The sequence below is a fragment of the Pipra filicauda genome, unplaced genomic scaffold (assembly GCF_003945595.2).
Source record: "Pipra filicauda isolate LSUMZ 115617 unplaced genomic scaffold, ASM394559v2 scaffold101_size5749837_pilon, whole genome shotgun sequence".
Classification (NCBI taxonomy): domain Eukaryota; kingdom Metazoa; phylum Chordata; class Aves; order Passeriformes; family Pipridae; genus Pipra; species Pipra filicauda.
Window position 1 is genome coordinate 2,000,409 of NW_024103452.1, and position 22,735 is coordinate 2,023,143.

The 22,735-nt window shown below is 41.3% G+C and overlaps 1 protein-coding gene across 9 annotated transcripts in view; it reads left to right on the plus strand.

Moving 5' to 3' along the window:
• The window catches only part of HIVEP1 (HIVEP zinc finger 1), a 131,000-nt gene that overhangs the window by 75,668 nt on the left and 32,597 nt on the right, over positions 1 to 22,735 (plus strand). For all 9 annotated transcript variants that reach the window (XM_027745024.2, XM_027745026.2, XM_039387766.1 and 6 more), the window contains one exon: positions 16,115 to 22,059. In XM_027745024.2, coding sequence (XP_027600825.2) covers positions 16,115 to 22,059 — 5,945 coding nt within the window. The remainder of the gene's footprint in view (positions 1 to 16,114; positions 22,060 to 22,735) is intronic.

Here is a 22,735-nt window from a genome sequence, read left to right on the forward strand (position 1 = left end):
AGCATGGACCAGGAGGATCTGTGTTCTGGTGGCTCTTTTTGTTGCAGCACTCCTAGTCTCACCTGCAGAAAAGGTGATGTAAATAGCAGAAAGGAATATTAAGTTAGTTAAGCTTCAGATCACTACACTGTGTTAGTCACTTGCAGTTTACCATTCCGATAGTGAGTCCTCTATTTGGAGTAGCCACTTGAATTGAAAGGTCTATGTTAAAATCTGTTTAGCGCCTAGTTGAGTCTGTCGTTTGCCAAGTTACTATACTTTCTCACTCCATCACTTTCACATTCCTTAAAGAGGTTTTCCAGTTTCTTACCTGCAGCTGGAGATGCAGCATGTAGAATTTGAGGATGAAGCTGTTTATTCTCCTGTGTCATTGCTTTCAGATCCTCAGCATAGCTGTTCACTTCTTAGTGTGTGAGGATGGATTTCTAAGTAGCTCTCACTTATTCCAGAAGTCCAAGCAGTTGTGACAGATCTGTCTTGATGATTGAGTTCCCTTCCACAGGTACCATGGATATGTCCCTAAGACAGTATCAGAATTCCACATAGATCAGTTCTCTTTTTAGAGTCTCATGCTTTGATATTAGTACTGCCTCTTCACTTTCATCCTGACATACAGAAACATTGTTGGCAGGTCCAAGTGTTTTGCCTGACTTGATCGGTGATTGTTCAAATGGCAGCAGGTTCTGTCAGTGTTTACTGAAAAACCACCTGGACAGAACCATTCAAAGCCCTGGTTTGGACTCCAGCAAGGTTGAAGCAACTTCTGGAGTGCTGTTGAAATATACCTCAATTTCCAGCCTCTGTTACGGAGCTACCTAAAGCCTCCATCAGCACTCTCAGTGGGTGCTGATCTGTCTCTGAAGCCTAAGGGTTGACAAAGTATTTGTTGGAGTGGCTCTATAGTCATAGTTTGCACACAGAATGGTAAGACTCTTCATTTGCTTTCTTAGGTCCCCATATAGGTGTGTGGAACCACTCATAGAGTGAACAGATTTTTGAGCTATTGTGCATAGAAAAAGAAAAGAAGGGAGAGATTGCGTTCCAGCAGCAAATATTCTTTGAGATGCACAATCCACATGCACATATGTTCCCCTCCCACACTCGCAGTCCCTTCAAAGCAGTGTGTTGGCATGGAGGAGAGGCAGCCGAAATTAAATGCTCTTTACCTTGTTTGCCCATCTGCTGTTTTTTTAACTGGAATATTATTTTTCTAGTAAATTGAACAACAGTGACATTTGAGTGAGGAAGTTTGTCTCTATAAATGAAAGCATGAGACTTTAGTTCAGAAATGTAGGTTCTGCTGCAGATTCATGGTAGACATATTTTGTGTCTTCAGAGTCCTTCCAAACCCTTCCTGCTTTTTCATCCATCTTGTTAAATGGATGCATATTGTTGACAAAATTATAGAGGGAGTTTGAAATAAATTATTATAAATATACCAGCATTCTGCTTGGATAAACCAAGTGTTACATATGTCTTGCCTTAAAGATTGATGCTGTTTTCATGTTGTCATGTTCCATCTTACAGATGACTCTCACCGGCCCACCATTTGGCCCCAAAGGAGCAGCCAGGTCACTTCCTTCACCTCTGCTCCTCACAGGCACTCCCAGTCCTGCTTCCTGCTACTGCACCTCTCCCTGCCAAAAAGCACGTGGGAGCACTGCATGCTGGTGACATGCCCTGCTCCCTAGGTCATCATAGAATCATAGAATGGCTTGGGCTGGGAGGGATCTTAAGGATCATCCAAGCCCTTCCAACCCTCCTACCATGGTCAGTGACACCTTCCTCTAGACCAGGTTGTTCAGAGCCCCATCCAACCTGTCCTTGAACACTATCAGTCATCTGCAGTCAATACCATATTTTATCATTTGAGGGAAATTGAATGAGAAGGAGAGAGATCAAACAAAAACCTGGAAATAGGATGCCAAACAATTTATGAATTTTGATTAACCAGTTTAGTGTGACCTCATCCTCCACAGATTGTTTCCCTGAATTTTTTCGGTAGGTTTGCACGTGAGCTCTCTGGATTCTTTGCTGCTGTGGTACCCATGTACTATCATTAGTCCAAAACATTTTCTTTCCATTTTGTATTTGCAGGAAACTGCCTTACTTTCTGGGCAAGATACGTAACCAAGATCTTTCATTTGATTCTTTTCATCTTTTCATCCTTATCTTCTGCAACTGTATGGGCTAGAAATACAATCTTGTAAATGGAAGTATATCATCTTCAGAAATTGCAAGTTACAGTGGTGTCCTATATGTTACTAAACACTGGCAAGACGATTAGCTTGCCTTTTTATTTTTTTATTGAAATATACCAGAGCTTTTACTTTCCAAATGTTCAAAACCACCACTTAGCAATGATATTTCATGCAATTTAGTTGTACATTTTCCCAATATCTGATTTCATAGAATCATAGAATCAACCGGGTTGGAAGGGACCTCTGAGATCATCAAGTCCAACTCTTAATTCACTACCGCCGTGGTTACTAGACCATGGCACTAAGTGCTGCATCCAGTCTCATCTTAAAAGCCTCCAGAGACGGAAAATCTACCACTTCCCTGGGCAGCCCATTCCAGTGCCTGATTACTCTCTCTGTAAAGAATTTCTTCCTAATATCCAACCTAAACCTCCCCTGGCAGAGCTTGAGACCATGCCCTCTTGTCTTACTGATAGCTGCCTGGGAAAAGAGACCAACCCCCACCTGGCTACAACCTCCTTTTCACGTAGTTGTAGAGAGTGATGAGATCTCCTCTGAGCCTCCTCTTCTCCAGGCTGAACAAGCCCAACTCCCTCAGCCTCTCCTCATAGGATTTATGCTCAAGTCCCTTCACCAGCCTTGTTGCTCTTCTCTGGACCTGCTCCAGCACCTCAATATCCTTCCTGAACTGAGGGGCCCAGAACTGGACACAGCACTCGAGGTGTGGCCTCACCAGCGCTTCCAGTAGAGGGGAAGAATCACTTCCTTGGACCTGCTGGCCACACTGTTCCTGATCCAGGCCAGGATGCCACTGGCCTTCTTGGCCACCCAGGCACACTGCTGGCTCATGTTCAACTTCCTGTCAGTCCAAACTCCCAGGTCCCTTTCTGCCTGGCTGCTCTCCAGCCACTCTGTGCCCAGCCTGTAGCACTGCAGGGAGTTGTTGTGGCCAAAGTGCAGGAACCGACACTTGGCCTTGTTGAACTTCATCCTGTTGGAATGAGCCCAACTCTCCAGCCTATCAAGGTCCCTCTGCAGAGCCCTCCTGCCTTCCAGCTGTTCAACACTCCCCCCCAACTTAGTGTCATCTGCAAATTTGCTCATGATGGACTCAATCCCCTCATCTAAATCATCGATAAAGATATTAAACAGTACTGGGCCCAGCACTGATCCCCGGGGGACACCACTAGTGACCAGATGCCAACTGGATGCAGCACCATTCACCACCAGTCTCTGGGCCCGGCCCTCCAGCCAGTTCCTCACCCAGCAGAGGGTGCCCCTGTCCAAGCCGTGGGCTGCCAGCTTTTTCAGGAGTATGCTGTGGGAGACGGTGTCAAAGGCTTTGCTGAAGTCCAGGTAGACACATCCACAGCCTTCCCCTCATCCACTAAGTGGGTCACGTGATCATAAAAGGAGATCAGGTTGGTCAGGCAGGACCTGCCCCTCCTAAACCCGTGTTGGCTGGTTCTGATCCCTTGTCCATCCTGTAGGTGCTGTGTGATTGCACTCAGGATGATCTGCTCCATAGCCTTGCCAGGCACTGAGGTCAGACTGACGGGCCTGTAGTTTCCCAGGTCCTCCTTCTGACTCTTTTTGTTGATGGGCATGACATTTGCCAACTTCCAATCATCTGGGACCTCCCCCAGTGAGCCAGGACTCTTGGTAGGTGATGGAGAGCAGCTTGGCAAGCTCTTCTGCCAGCTCCCTCATCACCCTTGGGGTGGATTCCTTCTGGTCCCTTAGACTTGTGGGGATCCAAATAGCTCAGCAGGTCGACAACTGTTTCATCCTGGATTACAGGGGCCCATTCAGATTCTTATCTCTTTCTACAAGCTCCAGAAGCCAGCTGTCCTCAGGACAACCTGTTTTCCTTTTGAAAACTGAGGTAAAGAAGGTTTTAAATACCTCGACCTTTTCCTCATCTTTGATAACTATGTTCCTGCCCATGTCCAGGAAAGAGTGGAGGTTTTCTTTGCCCCTCCTTTTGCTATTGATGTATCTGTAGAAGGACTTTTTGTTATCCTTCACAGAAGTGGCAAGATTAAGTTCAAGTTGTGCCTTCATCTCTCTAATTTTCTTTCTACATGACCTAACTATATTCCTAAACTCTTCCTGAGTAGCCAGCCCTTTTTTCCATAGTTGGTAAGCTCTCTTCTTTACCCTAATTTCCTTCAAAATCTCCCTGTTCAGCCAGACCGGTCATCTTCCCTGCCAGCTTACCTTTTGGCACACTGGGACAGCCTTTTCCTGTTGCTTCAAGACTTCCTTCTTGAAGCATGTCCATCCCTCCTGGACCCCTTTTTTTTCAAGGGTTGTTTCCGAGGGTACACTCTGAACTAGTCTTCTGGATAGGCCAAAATCTGCCCTCTAGAAATCCAGCATAGAGGTTTATTGATGGCCCTCCTTGCATCCCTGAGTATTGAAAACAAGTATTTGTATCTGCATTTAAATATGTCAATATATCTGTCTGAAAGGCAGTTTATTAAAATTGTTCTGTGTGTGAAACTATAAGGCTTTAATTCAAGACTGAACTATCTTCCTAAAATATTTACATCAGCTCAGACAGCCGTGATTGGCTTAATGCAGGAACTATTTGTGTTGTACAAGATCTCACATTTTCATAAAGTCACATCTATTCTTAAAATCTCTAGTGTTTTCTCACTGAAGGAACATTGCATGCTGCTAATAACAACAGTGACGACTTGAAAGGTCATTTCTGTCTTCAGGCACATTCAATGCAGGGTTTTGTGCCCATGATGGACAGTGAGAAAACTCTCCCAACTTCCCTAGATGCAGAAATAGTCTCTGATATGATTTAACCTCATATTTTTTTTGCACCTGTCTTCAATAGTTAGGTACATTTTAATGTCCTCACTTTACCAGTGAGGGCAAACTGATAAAAATGGGGATGTTGACATGTTCTTTGCTTTGAGAGACAATTTTAGAATAAGGGCTTAACCCAGGGAAGATTTCTAGCTCCTGTAAACCTCCTGGGTTGTGAGTCAATGTCTGTGTCTGTTATTTCTATTTTAATTTTTTTGGTTAGTACATTTAGTTTAGACTACTAGCAGCTGAAATCTGCTCAGTAAATCCACTGCTGGTGCTAGACGTAGCAAGAGCTGGTGGTGTTTTGACAGGCAGACAAACAGATTTACAGTTTTAAATTGAACATTTCATTCTTTGCAGCTATTATGAGAACTTGGTTAAAACATTAATGGGATGTTAAAGTAATAGTATTTTGACTTTTCCTGACAAGTATAGCAAATTTCCTGAGTGACAGTTCAGCAAAAGAGATTCCAACCTGCAAGTATAATTTTCTAAGGGACATTTTGAAAATTAACATTATAAAACAATTGTTGAAAAAGCATTTTCTTGATAGTAAATGGAAAGTGTCAATTCCAAATCCACAGTACGGTATGTTGTTAAATCAGTGGCTATGTTTTCAGACACAGTAACATTTTGAGCTTGGTCCTACTTTAATGAATAGAAGGCTTTCTTGCAACTTTATAGAATCTGAGGCCAGAACAAGCTCATTTTTGTGGTGGGAGGATGCTGAGCTAACAAACTGGCTAATTAGAGAGACATACCTACGCATGTGTAGTAAATGCAATAGGGTGCTAATTTTAGCTGATGCGAGCTGGGAGCAAGCCAGTTGTGGAAATGCAAGATTTTTTACTTGTTAACTTCCTTGTAGTCTGCCTTGCGTATGAGTAATGAATGTTTTTTTCATACTTTCCTGATACTCCTTTAGCTCAGGGAGTTGCTGATCTTCTTTGGTCTCCTTCTGAAGGGAAAATATAATATATAAATGGATGGTGAGTTGGATATTGTGTACAGCCCTCTGATAGCTTATAAGTTGACCTGGGTGGAGTCTTTCTTAGGAATCTCCCAAAACGGTGCATGCGTGGATGTGTCGTACCCTGGGGGAGATCATCCTTCCCACCTCTAGAATGCCAGAAACACTCTAGAATGCCTCTAGAAACCCAGCTTCCATGGTTAGGAAGACACATCTTTGTGTCTAGATTTCCATCAAATCAACTTCTCCTGCTTTTGTCATGTTCACAGTGCCATTTAGTCCCAAAAGAAAGACCTGCAGTGCAAGAGTTTTCCTACTGTCTTTGCCAAACCTCCTGTTCCTTTCTCTATTTTTAAGTAGTGTGGTTGTTAGGTGTGATCTCTTTCCTCCTTTTCTTTCCTCCTCAGTTGCAACAGGCAGTATGGAAATTGCTCCATTTGATCCCTACTTTTCAAATGGACGATTATGTTAAAGAAATGCAGAGAATGTGACTAAGGACCTAGTTCTGTTTGAACATCATTATGTGCAAGGGTGATTTAGTTAACATCTTGTTCCTTTCATTTCTGTTTTTTCCCCTCAGACCCATGTTTGGGCATTTTATATTCAGTATCTCATCTGACCATGTAGCAGTTGCTCTGTGCTGATAACTCTTAAACTACCTGCTGTTTCATGAGCCTGTCTGTCATTCTGTTTTCATGGCCTTTCTTCTTCAGTGTGTTAGAGGTAGAAGTTGTTCTAATGATTTGTTAGCCAAATCCTAACTTTCCAGTAACAACGGGACATCCTTAAATTACAAATAGGTACTTTAGTCGTGAAACTGTTGACAACATTCCATGACATTCAAAGAAAATTTCCAGATGTCCCTGAGGCATTTTAGTGAATTTAAACAGCTTTATTCTTACATGGATAACTAGGTGGAATTGGTTTCTGCTTAGGCTTTGACTGGGAGCTCATTAATTTGCCTTTACAGAGACATCCTGTCTTTTTGCTTGTCTTTGGAGCGCCCAGCAAGGAAGAACTTCTCAGACTGGGATTGCTGCCGATGTTAGCTATCATAATGTCGTTTCTCCACCTGCTCCTAGCCAATGTCCTTTATCTTAACAGCATTTAAGATGTGATTATTTTTCTTAGATTAGTATGAAGGGTTCTGTATAGATTAGGAATATGGAGATGTTAAAGGGCTGTAATGCACAGTTATTCTGTAAATGCCATAGGGCTACTTTTCCGCATGTTTAAAAGACTGTAGTATACGCCCTTGCTGAATGTTCATATATTGCCATTTTGTGTGCGTAGTTAGGCATTAACCATAGGCTATGTGGTCAGTGTCTGCTGTTCTTGCATTGCCTTTCCTCTGTCTTTCAATGTTAAGTCCTGTGAAACTTTACAGTGGTTCAGCCTCTGCTGGTTTCTTTACACACATGATGGTGGGAAATCTTGATCAGTATCAAATGTCATGTTTCATTTAATGCGTTTCATACTGGGCAAGAAATTAATTCTTTTGGGGGAAAAAAATAATCCTGTTTCACTTTGGTCAGAGATTTTCAAATGTGCTGAAATGTTGCATTTGATTCCTGTTCACATATGGATGTTGGCATTTCTCAGCTGAGGTTCTCATGTTAGCCTCACTTGTCAGATGTTTATTGCTGTTTGACCTTCATGGTCTTCCTCATCAAGCATGCTGATTTTATGGGTAAAAATCTGCTGATTGTTTCTTTCTTCACTCAAGTCAAAATGCTAAATGCACAAAATGAGACCAAACTCTTGTAAAGAAGATATTTCTTGGTCTTCTTAGCATAGGGCAATTATGTCCTTACACCCCATCAGAAGTCAATGTTGTTTTGATGTGAGTATCCATGACTTGAAAAGATGCTGCCAGGAAGACAACCCCAGTCTGCAGCTTATCATTTACTCTTTACCTGTCCCAAGGCCAAACAAGAGTTGACAGGCTCTCACACCTGGGATGAAACTGTATCACTGGGAGCTTCCTGATAAGTTGAAGCTGTGCGCCTCTGGGCAAAGGTGTCTCCCTTTCTGTATGCTAAAATGTTATTGCGCAATTTATAAAGCTAATCTGCCCTGCCCTTGCTATGGTGCCAAAGTATTTCACCTAGTGTGTGAGGATTAGCCCAGAGGATGCCTTTGTGGCTGCACTTACAAGGTTATATGCGTTCTTGTTTCTTGGGGACGAACCTTTTATGTTTTGAATTAATGACTGGATCATATCTGTATCTCTTCACCGTACCTTCAGTCAGTCCAGAACATTATCCTCCCTTTTCAGCTATAGTGTAACTTTGCAGTTCAAACACTGGTGAGAGAGATGCTGAGACCTGAGGACTGAGGAACCGCTTGCTCACTCCACCACCAACTCCTGTCTCCCTCACACTAGTTTGAAATACAGGCAGGCCTATTATTTCAGGGAAACATTACTCTAAGGCAATAAATATTTCTTCCTTTTCTCAATGTTACCTTCAAAGTGTCAGTTCACTTCTCTTAATATAGAATTAGTGGAAACAATAGATTTTATAGTTTAAACTTTACCATATGTACTAAACAATGTTAAATATTTGCCAGTTCTTAACTATTGCTTACTTTTTGATAGCCAGTAATACGGGTATTTCTTGCAACATGTTTAGCTGAAAACCCAAAAATTACATACGAACAGAATGTTTTTACTTTGCATTGGTTTTGTTGAGGTGCCTGTTACTTTTGCCATTACTAAGATGAAATGTGAGCAGAATTTAGTGATATTTGGTGGAAGTTGCAAGTGGGAAAAGGAATTAAGCAACAAGAAAAATAGAAAAGCAGGATTCCTGGGGATGCTGTTCCTGGTGCAGCAAGAGAATGTGTCATTGGTGTGTATTCTGATCCTGATGGCTTAATAAGATGAAGACCTATGGAAACATGCCAGCAATGTATTGAATATAAACATGAGCAAAAGTACTTTTAGACATTCAGCTTTATATATTCCAGTCTCATAACAATGGAAATCAATGAAAGCTGTGATGATTATCATAAAATAGTCAATAGACTGCTATGATAAAGTTACAAATTTTGGGGACGAGGGGACACTGGATGTCATTTTTTACCTTGACTTTAAGGATGTTTTTGACACTGTCTCCCACAATATTATTGTATCCAGGTTAAGGTGGTAAGGTCTGGATAGGTGGACAACCAGGGGAAGAGTTCAACAGGTACAAATGCAAAGCCCTGGACCCAGGCAGGAGGAGCCCCAGGCTGGGGACTGGCAGTCCAGAAGCAGCTTCATGGAAAGGCCCTGAGAGTGTGGTGGGCAGCAAGCTGGACACCAGCCAGCAGCATGCCTGGCAGCAGGGGAGGCCACAGCATTGTGAGCTGTGTGAATGAAAGCACAACCAGAAGATCAAGGGAAGGAATTATCTTCCCTGCTCATCAATCCTTAGACCACCTTTAGATACTCCAGTTTCGCCCCCCCTCCCAGTGCAGGCTGAACATCAGAAACCTGGAGTGAGTTTAGTATTAAGGGACCACAACCATTCAGGGCCTGTAGCACTTGTCCTCTGAGGAGAAGCTGAGGGACCAGGGCTCATTCAGGATTGAGAAGAGGTGGTTTTGGAGGGGGTTGTCATGAAGATGGAGTCATATTCTTCATAGTGTAGTGTGTTGAGAGGATGAAAGGCAGTAGTAACAAGTTCAAACAAGAATGGCGTGGACTGGCTTGTTCCTGATAAGGACAGTCAGGCAGCTGAAGATGCTGCTCACAGAGGCTGTTTAGACTCTCTCCATGGAGGTTTCCAAGATCTTATAGGACAAAGCCCTAAAGACCCTAGTCTGATCCCATAGCTGACCCTGATTTGAGCAGGAGGTTGACTAGAGATTTGCTGAGGTCACTTCTCACCTGAATTGTCTTGTGATGGTACGAAATACTGACTTTTAAATTTGGAAAATTTATTTAGTCATAGAGGTACAGTGTATGATTTCTTGGTGTATATATCAGTATACATTTTCTCTACATTTACTTTTAATATATAAGCTTGACATGCACTGATTTTATGGGCTTGCCAGGATGTGATAGTAGGGAGCAATAAAATTTGATTTGACTTTACAAAAATGTGTGCTGTTATTGAGGTTAATGGCACTACTCAGATGGGTGCTGGTACCACATATTAACAGAGGTGCACCTTTCCTGGAGCTTGTGTTAGTAGGATGTTTGCTAGTTTGGTTAATAATGAGAAATTATGCTAATAAAACAGTCATTCCAGTACAAAAATCTAGTGTGAAATGACCCTTTAAAGAGGCTTGGGGAACCCCTCTCTGCCTGACAGCCAGTATAATACCTTTGATGGGTCACATATCAACCCAGATCTTAGTGCTGTCTATTAAAAACACCAAGAAAATAATCATGTGTTTACAGGCAGCGTGAAATAAAGGAAGCCATATTCACCTTATCCCTGCCTTATCTAATTGTCTGCTATTTGCTGATATGAACAAAGGGACAAACATTGGCACAGATGAACACTTGATCCAATCCCTGTCAAAGGCTTTGGCTTTTGAACTCCTCCCTACTTTTCTTTGCAATTAATTCATGTCCAAATGTGCTTTACATTTGATGATCAAGTTTTTTTAAGAGTCTGGTGTTAGGACTGGTGTTTGCAGTAATAAAAGTACTTAAGCATACATTAACCTTGCTGACATAGGTTCTTAAATACCACTGCTATCTTGGAGTGCCCCAGGTTCTTTGACTTGCCTCCTGACTTCTGAAACAGGGAGTGACCACCCTCTGGCAATCTCAATAAGTCTGAAATTATGAGCCTGAAATAAGACTTCTAAAATTGTTGGTGATTGACTTTAAAATCCTATTCTATTTGTACTTAAAATTAAGCATGGTGCTTGTGTTAATCTTGTTCAAATCTTTCTGTTGACTTGTTGTCTGTGAACATTTTCATAGTTGTATATGTGGTTATGTAATTAAGATTTTGTTGTTTGGGATTTGGTTTACGCTTCAGAAAAACTATAATTTCAGGAAAAATATTTATGGCTGTACTTAACACAAGAAGGCAGTATGAAGCTAGAGAGGACATTTAATAAAAAATGAAAGTTTAGTTATTCCTTGCTGCATTTAATCTAAGTTCTGGTGGCCTTATATTTGCCGACAAGACTTATTTCTTTATCTCGTAATGATGTTCTTTATTCAAACAGACTCAGTGGGGTGATTCATGACTGCTTTTGATAGTTTCAGTGAAATCAGAATTAAATAAGTATAAGATGTCAAGAATAAGAATATTTGAAGTATGTAAAGACACTGGGAAGCTGAGCTTTAATCAGAATAAGATCCTTAGTAATGGTCTTTCTCTTTTGGAAACCTTTCCATCTTTGGTTGCTAGCATTGTCAGGTGTCAGAGGAACCTGTTAGCCGTAAGTTTAAGGCTTCAGTTAGTAGCTGAACACTTTCAGAAGAGACTTGATCTTACTTGCAGTGCCCTGGCAGCTGAAGTACACATTAGGAGCTAAAGATCAGACACTTGGATTTGAAAATCTGGTCTCTTGTATGGAAGCCTGCAATGATTCTTTTAAATTCTGCAGCATAAAGTGAGTGCATGAGATGAAAATTATGCCGTTCATTGGGCTGCAGGGACAGATAGTGGTTGCTTGCTCCGTGCTCACCGGGAGGCACTGAGGGAGAAGGGAGCTTGCTGCCCTGCTTCGGTTCCCTCTTACTCTCTTCCTTTTTTTGAAGTGCAAGCACGTAGCTCTATTAGAAGGGAAAGAAAGAGAGTGGGTGTTGTAATAACATGTAGGCTTTTAGACAGGCAGTTCTGGAAGTTACTTAAACAAAACCATTGAGATAATTTTGTCAAGACACTGTCTAGTTCACTAGTAAATGCTTTGGAAGAAAAAAATCAGATCGCTTAAAACCTCTTTTTATTTGCTGCATGAGTTACTTTGCCAAATTGCTATCTACACCATCACACCTGTATTCTTTTGCTCTATCTCCTATGCATAGAGTGACGTGCATCAGAGAAATTGTAGGTGAAAAAAATCATGTTTGGAAATATCAGTTTTTTCTTGTCATGTTTTGAGTGCAGAATTCATACCAAAGCAAAAGAGAGCAAACAGAACAAAGCCAAAGCAGGCAAAGCGCAAAAGAGATGCTCTGATGTCCCTGGGATATGAAAGACAAGGTGCTGAGAACAGTGGCATTGTCCCCTCTTTTCCTGGGCTAGGTAACTTAATCCTATTTGATGTAATATAACTTATGAGAAAGATTTTTTTAGACGTCTGATTGAGATAACAGCACTTCTCAACAGCACCACTATACCACCAGGGAAAAAGGGGAATTACCACTGATGAGAAGGGCTTGGTGATTGCAAAGGGAGGTGAGCAGAGCACACAGAGCATAAGGGAGAGAAAGAAAGGCAGAACTACTTCTTTTTTCTGTTTTTTTTTTCCATATGAGGATGTTTTTACATTCTCTTTGTTCAGTGTCGGTTTGTTGATGTGGGTATATGGCCCTGACAAGTCATCACGCTCCTGAAAGTTGGTAGCTCTGGAAGGCAGAGGAGTGTGTAGCATTTCAGGACTGGCACTTTCCACCAGTGTTGTTGATGCCTCTGGAAATACTGATGCAGTTGACCTTTGTGCAAGCATGTAGCTGTAGATTAAGAAACGTGTGGTGGAATATCTTCAACATAAACTGGAAATACAAAGCAAAGATTTATACAAGAAGAATGACAAGCTAAAAATAAGTGAAACAAAGTTGTCAGGAGTTCCTTTTTTCCCCAGAATATGATAGAAATTTGGTTGTTAGCAAACATGAGGTGAATATTTCCATTGATAATAATAAGGATTTGTAAATTATCCAGGAGTAGGGCACAGGACTTAAACTATCGTTAAGCTTTGTTAAGCCGTTGTCAAGAAAGTACAAGATTTTATAGACAGGTGCACTGAAGCAAATCTGTTACTCCACCTCTGGGATCACAGAAGATGCAGAGTCAGAAATATACAAACAAGAAACTAGTTATCATGATTTCTGTAAACTGGAATTTTGTTGGTATAGAAGCAACCAAATTAGTGGTTATGAAGACTGAAAAGAAATTACTATTTCTCTACATAATGCAGTCCATAAATTGCCTTTGTTTATTCTTTTTTCTTTCCTTTTCCATTTCCCAAACCATTCTTATGCTCTGGCATATGTTGAACACTATTTTTAAAAAGTAAAGCAGAAAAGAGATTATGGAAAATTCTGATCTTGTAGTCATAATGAATTAATCTTTTTAATTGCTTGATTGGTAGATTAGAAATACATTTTTACTTTCTTTAAAGGCTTTTGTGAGCCACATTTCATCTTTTATCTGTGTTGGTTTCCATTTCGCCAGTGCAACTTGAGTATGCTTTTTGTTTTGCACTACATGGTTGGAACCCAGAAACAGTAGTTATTGAATATTCTGAGGCATCAGGAAGCAGCACATCATTTGATTGTTCAATTGCTGCAGTATGAAACACCTTAGACTTTTTTGCGTACATTTACTTGAATGTTTGCAATTCCTGACACTCTTACCTTCCTAGTTATGTGTAATCTGCCCAGCTCTTCCCGTAGTGCTCTGGTACAAACGCTGGCAGTATGATCGGTGTGGGGGCGTGATTGTGACAGGATAAAAGCTACAGTGTGTGCATAAAAGGAACCAAATTACTTACACTCAATTAACATGGCCATGTTTCAGAGAGATCACCAAACCGTGGCTAAAAGCACCCTTTTATATAATTACCTTGTTATTTTCTCTTCGATTCGCGTAAAACTGTTTTTTATTGTTATTGAAGAAAAAACTGTTGCAGTAAACTGTGAATTTTAAGGAATTCACCATTAATAATATCAGTGATAACTTATTACTGTAAGCCACTGTTTAATTGTGAAGCAATGAAAAGTAAAAAACACTGTGATGGAAGACTGCTTGGCTTTGAATATATTAAATCCAATCTAATAGGAATAGGTTTTGGTGATAAAGCAATAAATCTAAAGTTCATGTAAGTGAAGAATTACTGCAGAAACTTCTTTCTGGATTCACAAGAGGAGCACACAGTCCCCATAACTAGGATTTGGAGCCAGTGATTCAAGCATCTTTTGCATAGGACTGCTGAATGTGACAAAACAGGCTCTTACTCTTCGTAGTTATGCTTTCCGTAGTAGGACTGGGAGAGGAATAGATTGGGTTCTGCAGAGCTTCCACATTTGCTATAAATTATGTGTGTTGCGGTTTCACCCCGGCTGGCAACCAAGCACCACGCAGCCAAGAAAGACTCCATAATTCCCAGCCACTGTGAAGATAGTTAACTGTACCCCAGCCAAAACCAGCACATTGTGTGATGTGTAGTCTCTAATCTTTCAGTTTGCAAGGTAATCTCCTGAATATCCATTCACCCTAAGTGAATATATGCGTACAATTAAGTTGGCATGGAGTTGGAAATTGGATTTTGAATTTCCAAGTGTCTGGCAGTAGCACATATCCTAGTTGGGTTGTACTCTGGCATGGATAAAACATAACATCTTTTTGCCTTTTTTTCTCCTGCTGGTCACTTTGCATTCTGTTCTGCTAGACAAGCTTTAAGCATTGCCTGGATTTCCTCTCCGTGGAGCAGGAATTCCACCCTGGATTCATCAACTGCAGTATCTCTTGTTAGATGCACACGATGCTTTGGCTTTCCTCCCACTGCAGCACGGAAGCCAGGTGGTGTTTCTGCAAGGGGATAATTGTGCCGCTCCAAGGGCACCATAGGGTTGGTGGGTACTGGGATGTCAGAGCTTTCTCCACTTGCCTCCTTGTGAAGTTGACTGTGAGAATTTTGTCCCTTTATATGTTGTCTTAAGGCTGTTCTTTACCTAGAAGTGCACATAAACCTCTGTTACTGAATGTGCAGGTAAACATACTGCATGGGGTTACTCAGTGCTGCTTCCCAAAATGTGTGTGCAGCTGAACATTCTCAGAGCCATCAGCCCGCTAGTCACATCAGATTCTTCCTTTGCTTTTAATATTGGCAATCAGATGAATAGGGTTTTGGCTAACAGCCTGATGAAGGAGTGTGTTAAAGCTTAAGAAAATGAATTTACATCCATTTAATATTCTTCTGCACTACCAGTGATGCTAGCTGAGGCAATGGCTATGACTGCGTGTATGTTAGGAAAGAAGTGAGACAAAAATAAGAATTAGCTGATAGATTAAACATCACTCATTTGAGGTAGACAAAGGTGTGTAACTCGGGTATCTATAAAAAAGAAAAGCTTCTAAATATCAACACTGAAATTCAGTCTATAGGTATTTTTATTATAGAGAAAATTGGACTATCTACAAATATAAGTACTTGCTGCAAAATTATTCTGCTGAATAATACTCCAGTTCGTTTACTCTTCACTACCCCCCTGAAACTCTGTGTGCGTATCTGCTTAAAATCAGCAACAAGTGTAGCTAGTTTTAAAATAATTCAAATTTAGTTTATTTTGTTTCATGATGCACAAATAGAAAGTCATTTAAGTGTGACTGATTTTATTCATCCGCAGTAGTTGCTCATCTGAAATGCTATTGAAGTTCAGTAATTGGAGCTCTGAAATACAGTATTTGACGGATGGTGTGGGTGGTTGTGCCATTTCCATGATAAATCTACTTACAAATATAACCGTAAGGAAGTTGTGTTCATTCCTTGACTACGGGGACATACAGATGGAAAAAGTGACAAACATGACATATGTGTCTTGGTTCTTCATTTTCCTCCTATAACAATTTGGATTTTTAAACTAGTGCAAGAGAGAGGCTTCTTTTACTTATCTGAAAAGCAGTTGCTAAAATATTCCTTCAGTAGCCTTTCTTTTCTTATGTTTTCTTTGAAGCCTTTCCTACAGTGAATTACTTTTGTAATGTCTTTGAGCATCAGTTAGAAAGCATTGCTCATTTTTGATGAAAACAAAATAGATCTTCACTAAGATACATTTACTGTTAAAAGAAAGTATTGGAGGCTGGAGAGACGGACGTCAGTCCTGTTGCCCCAGGGCTTACTGTTGAAACCTAGAGATGCTAAAGTGGTATAAATAAAAAAAAATACTGCATTATCCAGTTTGAATATTCTTTTTTATTCTCTTTTTGTGTTTTAACAGAAATCACCGATGCTGGTACTAGAGGAACCCAAGATACGATTAAGGGTGTGAAAAGAAAAAAGATTGTGTCTGAAAACCATCTTAAAAAAATACCAAAATCGCCTTTGAGAAGCCCCACTGAAGCCAAGGTTAAGCAAAATATAGAGCCTTCACCACCAAAAGCTCTTCCAGATGCCTCTGAACACACCATGGCACAGGATCACCTGCCCGTGCAAAATGGAAATCAATGTACCAAACAAAATGGGGGAGCACTTAGTAGTGAGATAAGTGTTGAAACAAACAAATCTGAGGTATCAATGCAGACAAAGCTTTCGCTGATGCATCCGTCCTTAGATTTGTGTAAGCAGGCAGCGGGGGATTCTGATGCAAACCAACTGAACTCGGCAGAGAGGAAGCCTCCCTCAAACTCCTCATCAAGTAAAACAAAGACTGACAGTAATGAATGTATTAATTTTGTTGATTGCAGTACGTCGTCCCCGTGTACGCGTACTGCATTCGATGTCTTATTAAAAGCTATGGAGCCTGAACTGAACACCTTAGCACAAGAGTGCCCCCCTTATGGGATGCAGATAGAGAAACTGAGACCAAATAAAACTGTAAGCACCTCTTCTAGTCTCACGTCCAATACAATAAGCGTCCAAAATCAGTCTGCTTTGTCACAGCATGAGTTTGCAGCTGGACCTCACTATTACCCGTGTACATTGAACAATGTGCATGTAGCAACAACAGCCAAGACTGGACAAGCACAAGGCCAATCAGTTTCTCATTCACAAGACCTTATTACTAAGACCAGTCAACAAAATCACCAGGTTGTTATGTGTCCAAGTTTAACTAGGTCGCTGGTGCAACAGCAGAGTCAAGAAAACCCCAAGCTCCAGCAGATATACAGCATAGCAGTAACAACTTCTGTCGTTCACACCTCATCTTCCACTGTAACTCAGGTTTTTTCTCAAAACCAGTTAGTAGCTAGTTCGTCTTCACCTTTGTCAATTAGCACATCGAGTTCAACACACTTGCCTATAGGTCCAGTGTATAATTCAGCCCAGATAGCATCAGTCGTAAACCATGGTGTAGAACAAATATGTAACCTCTTAAAAGACCAGAAGCCTAAAAAGCTAGGGAAATACGTCTGTGAGTATTGCAATCGGGCCTGTGCCAAGCCCAGTGTTCTCCAGAAGCACATCCGATCCCATACTGGAGAGCGACCATATCCTTGTGTGACATGTGGGTTTTCATTTAAAACCAAAAGCAATCTGTACAAGCACAAAAAATCTCATGCACACGCTATCAAACTTGGACTTGTTCTACAACCAGATTCAGGTGGCCTCTTCTTATCGCATGACTCGGACAAAGCACTTAGCATTCATTCAGATGTGGAAGAAAGCGGTGAAAGTGAAGATGAAGGCACTGCCGATGAAAGACAAGATGATCAAGAACTGGAACCTGCACAATTAATGAAAGTCATTTCAAGTGCAGAAACATTGCAGAAAGGAAGTCCTATTCCAGTAAGCAACCCAGATTGTATACCAGGTGACTCTTCATTGCATGATGCAGAACCTCAAGTAAGGGCAGCTTTACCTAAAGTAGTAGTTCATCCTGTAAATGTTTCTCCATTAAGGGCTGATAGCCCAAAAGTAACAGAACCCGCACCCGAGCTTGCTGCAGCACAGAGAAAAGGAGATTCTAAAGTGACAACTCTTCAGTCAAATGTAACACATACAGCCTCATTCAAGGAGAATGACATAAAGCAGCATCAGAAAGTAGAAGTGGGCCTATTAGAGGAACAGCTGGGATCTGCAGTAGGATCAGTGCATGCCCAGCTCCAGAGACAACAGGCAACTGATGGTTCTCAAGATCAGCAAGGAAAATGTCTTTTGAGCCCCAGAAGTTTAGGTAGTACTGATTCTGGTTATTTCTCTCGTTCTGAAAGTGCCGATCAAACAATGAGCCCTCCAGCTCCTTTTGTAAGGGGATTGTTGACCTCTGAGAAAGATCCAAATAAAAACCTGCCCTGTGTGCCACGAACAAGTGGTGTGGTGGCATCAGTGGTACAAACTGTTTGTGCCGAAAAAAATCTGATTCTCTCTGGCCAAATGCGACCTCCCTTGGCAACAAAAACTCTTGAAGAGCGTATCTCAAAGTTAATTTCTGATAATGAAGCTGTTGTAGATGACAAACAGTTAGATAGCGTGAAACCAAGAAGAACATCTCTTTCGAGAAGAGGAAGCATAGATTCACCAAAATCCTACATATTTAAAGATTCTTTCCAGTTTGATTTAAAGCCCATGGGAAGAAGAACTAGCTCAAGCTCTGATATACCAAAGTCTCCTTTTACGCCCACTGAGAAATCAAAGCAAGTTTTTCTTCTTTCTGTACCATCCCTTGACTGTTTACCTATAACACGAAGTAATTCCATGCCTACCACCAGTTACTCAGCAGTACCTCCGAATGTAATACCTCCCTCTCATCCCCTTCGAGGAAGCCAGTCATTTGATGATAAGATTGGCTCTTTATATGATGATGTTTTTGTATCAGGACCCGCTACTCCACTGAACCAAGGCGGACACCCTCGAACCCTTGTTAGGCAGGCAGCAATAGAAGATTCTTCCACTGGTGAAAACCAAGGTCTTGGACTGGTGCGATCTGTAGAAGAAAGTTATCTGGGGTGTAATTTATCAAGTGAATCCTTATTACAAAGGAGCAAATCCTTGGCACAGGGATCAAATTTAGAAAAAACAAAGAAGTCCCCTCAGGTGCGAGGAACAATGTTTGAATGTGAAACCTGCAGAAACAGATATAGAAAACTGGAAAATTTTGAAAACCACAAGAAATTTTATTGTTCAGAGTTGCATGGACCTAAAACTAAAGCAGCAATCCGGGAGCCTGAGCATAAAGCTGTTACAAACAGTACACAGCCTCAAATTCTACACTACAGGGTCACTACTTCAACTGGCGTCTGGGAGCAGACACCCCAGATAAGAAAAAGAAGGAAAATGAAAAGTGTTGGCGACGATGATGACCCACAGCAAAATGATACGAGCATACCATCGAAGAACACAGAAGGCCAAAGCAAGCCAGCAAATTCTTCCAGTCTGTCAAAATACAATGCGACAACAGTGGTAGGATCACAACAACCAAGCAAACTTCTGCTTCAGAGTTCCCAAGTTCACCTTGTGGCTCGAGGCACAGATCAGACTATTGAGCCAAAGGTGGCTCCACTCATTGAAAAGCAGGCAAGTTCAGCTGTGCAAGAAAAGATGGAGTTGAAAAGACAAGGGACTGGCATTTCAGTAATACAGCACACCAATTCACTGAGCAGAAATAGCTCATTTGAGAAATCAGAGTCGTTTGAAAGACTATCACCAGTTTCTTCTCAAGAGCCCAACAAGGTTGCAAAGCATCACTCTTTGAATACAGTTGTAATCCAAGAAGACAGACAGTCTTATCTGAACAATCCCCAGCATCATCAACCCTTGTCGTCAGAATCACCTAGAGGGGAAGTTCAGGGAAGCCAGTTGGTTTCTAACGAGAGAAGCACGCCACTTCAGCCGTCCAGACTTGTTCGACAGCATAACATCCAGGTTCCTGAAATACTGGTCACAGAAGAACCAGACAGAGACCAAGAAAACCAGTGCAGTGACCAGGAAAAGACAGAAAGGTTTAACTGGCCACAGCGCAGTGAAACACTGTCAAAATTACCAACAGAAAAGCTTCCACCGAAGAAGAAAAGAATTCGCTTGGCTGAAATGGAGCATTCATCTGCTGAATCGAGTGTTGACTCCACACTTTCTAGAAGCCTAAGTCGGGAGAGTAGCTTGTCTCATGCCTCCAGTTTCTCAACTTCACTTGATAAAGATGAAACTTTGAAGGCTGAGAACCCTTCCAAAGCAGAGCCTGCTAGTAAGTCGTCAGAATTCCTCATGATTCCTGCTGGTTCACACGCACTGTCTGTTCCTGGACCTCATTACCGGGAAATGAGACGTGCTGCCTCAGAGCAAATCAGCTGCACACAGCCCTCAATGGAGGTTGTGGACTACAGAAGTAAGTCTTTTGACTGTGGAAGTATGTCTCCGTCAAAACCTGTCCCGCTTGTAGAGATAGCCACTCCGAAAGTTTCGTCTGCAAATGGAGCTGCTGGACACGTGCCTCTTCTAGAAAGGAGGAGGGGGCCATTCGTAAGACAAATATCTTTAAATATTGCTCCAGAAAATCAACAGCCTCAAGTGAAATCAACCTCTTCATTGCAGACAGCTCATGCTACGGATGTGCCCACAATGCCATTACACAAGCTGCAGACCTCTGACAAATCTTCAGTGGACTTTCCTTCAAGTACACAGTATTCACAGACTAACTCCAGGCCTCGCTCAGCAATTCAAAGTTGTAATTCTGTTAGCCTGTCTTCGGTTCAGCAGCCTCTAGATCATGTGTTGAATAATCAAGGACAGCCATCCTTGACTCATCAGCCTTCTCAGCCATCTACTAAAACATCAGCCCAAGGGGAGCAAGCAAGCACAGACTCGCTTTCTTGTCATCCTGATGAAAAAAAGGATTGTTTTGCTCCAAAGTATCAACTTCAAGTTAAAACATTACATATAGGTCAGCCATGCTCTTCTAAATTGCTAAAAAGTACTTTATCAACTCAGACTGGTCCAAGTCAAGTTGGGGTGGATCAGAATTCATCCTCCTTTGAAATGCAGACTAAACTGTCTGACATGTCTAATCCATACTCTGTGCCTCCTTTAAAGCAAATTGTCCCTAATAACTGCAGCAGTCAGATTCCTCCTTTTGTGGTTCCTGTCCGTATTCACAGCAGTATGCCATCCTATGGCTTCGCAACTGTTACACCCCTTCCTCACATTTTAGTGACCCAGGATCAGGTAAATCAGTCCATCTGCAATACAAATGTTGTGACAGTGCCAACGCTTGAAGGCAAAACTCAGCTGCCAAAATCTCACAAAGATTATCAGAGGACTTTGCCAAATTCATTTGAATTTGAAAATTCACAACCAGAAAATGGAACCAGAAACTCACCTTTGTCAAGCTCTTCAAATATCATTCAGAAAGTGCCAGTTAGTGGACTCTTCCCTCAACCAGAAGCTACAGCTTCAAGTAAACGAATGCTTTCCCCAGCCAACAGTTTAGATATTGCCATGGAAAAGCAGCAGAAACGTGTTAAAGATGAGAGTGGAGCTGCTTGTATGACAGATGCTAGACCATTGCATTCAGTGAATGTTAGATCTAATGACCCTACTAGTAAGCAAAAGAAACCAGTTTTGGTAAGACAAGTTTGCACCACGGAGCCTCTTGAAAATCACCTCTTGGATCCTGACAGTGTTACACAGGATGAAAAAAGCAGCAAGGCCAGTACTTCAGACCTGCCTTTGCCTGACCATCATTCATCTGACACTGGGGTTTCAGAAACCCTAAAGAAGTCACCAGAATCTGAAGACCTTAAGTCTTCAACATCGCCAGTGTTTGCAGTTAGAAAACCATCTGAATTGTCTCCAGTGAATAACCAGAATTCTCTTCTCAAGGCTGTAAGTAGCAGTCAAGAAAGAAGGTCCCCAAGTAACAATAGTGAGAGCAAGCACATCAACAGCCCTGGCCAAGCAAAGTCTGTAACAACACTGGCTGCCATGAATGCAGGAGAAATGCAGAGGTTGTCATTTCCAAGCCTCAAGACCACAACAAATTTTACCTGGTGTTATCTCATGAAGAGAAAACCATTGCATCTGCTGCAAAACGATCAGAAAATCTCTGCCTATTCTACATGGACCATTAATCCTAACAATCCCAATCCGCTTGGTTTGTCGACAAAGGTAGCTCTCTCCCTCCTCAATTCCAAACAAAAAGTTGAAAAACCACTGTACACTCTAGCAAGAACTACTCATCCCAGATCTGATGTACTGGTCTATTCAAGCAAGTGGAAGAACAGCTTAACCAAGGTACTTAAACGATGTTTGATGTATACTGATCATTTACAGAGGATTTGCTTTGGAAATTGTGCTTCCTCATATTTTAGAGAATGTAATATGCCTGACACATACAGTATATGTGCTTATTTATTTTAGTTATGCTGGATCAAACTGCTAAAAAGATCTTAAGTAATTCGATTAAGAAACCTGTTCATAAGGATTTATCGCTTTTCATGGAAATTAGTTCCTGGGTTTAAATCCATATATGGAGTGCTTATTGGGGCAGGAATATGTTTGACTATTTTTTTGTCTTGCAAAGGTAGAACAAAAATAACTCTGATAGAAATATTTTTAAACACTTTTAACTTAAAACAGGTTAATTTAAGATCATAATTGCATATTTTGCCTTAAAGGTCAGTTGGTATTTTCTGTTACAAAACAGTGCTCAGCGTGAACATGTCTGTGGAAACATCGTGAAAACAGTTTTCACAATTGCTGATCATCTAACTGTGCGAGGAGGAGTATACCATTTCCCTTTCTCCCATCTAGGTTAATCGGTGGTGTGAAATAATGACAGAAATAGCAAAGTTTATACCAAAATTTACACTGCCGTAAAACCACCAACAACTTCTTGGATAAATATGGCTCAAAAGGTGATGTTAAATCTTGCGCTGAGGAATATAATCCAGGCAGAGGTTGTGACCCA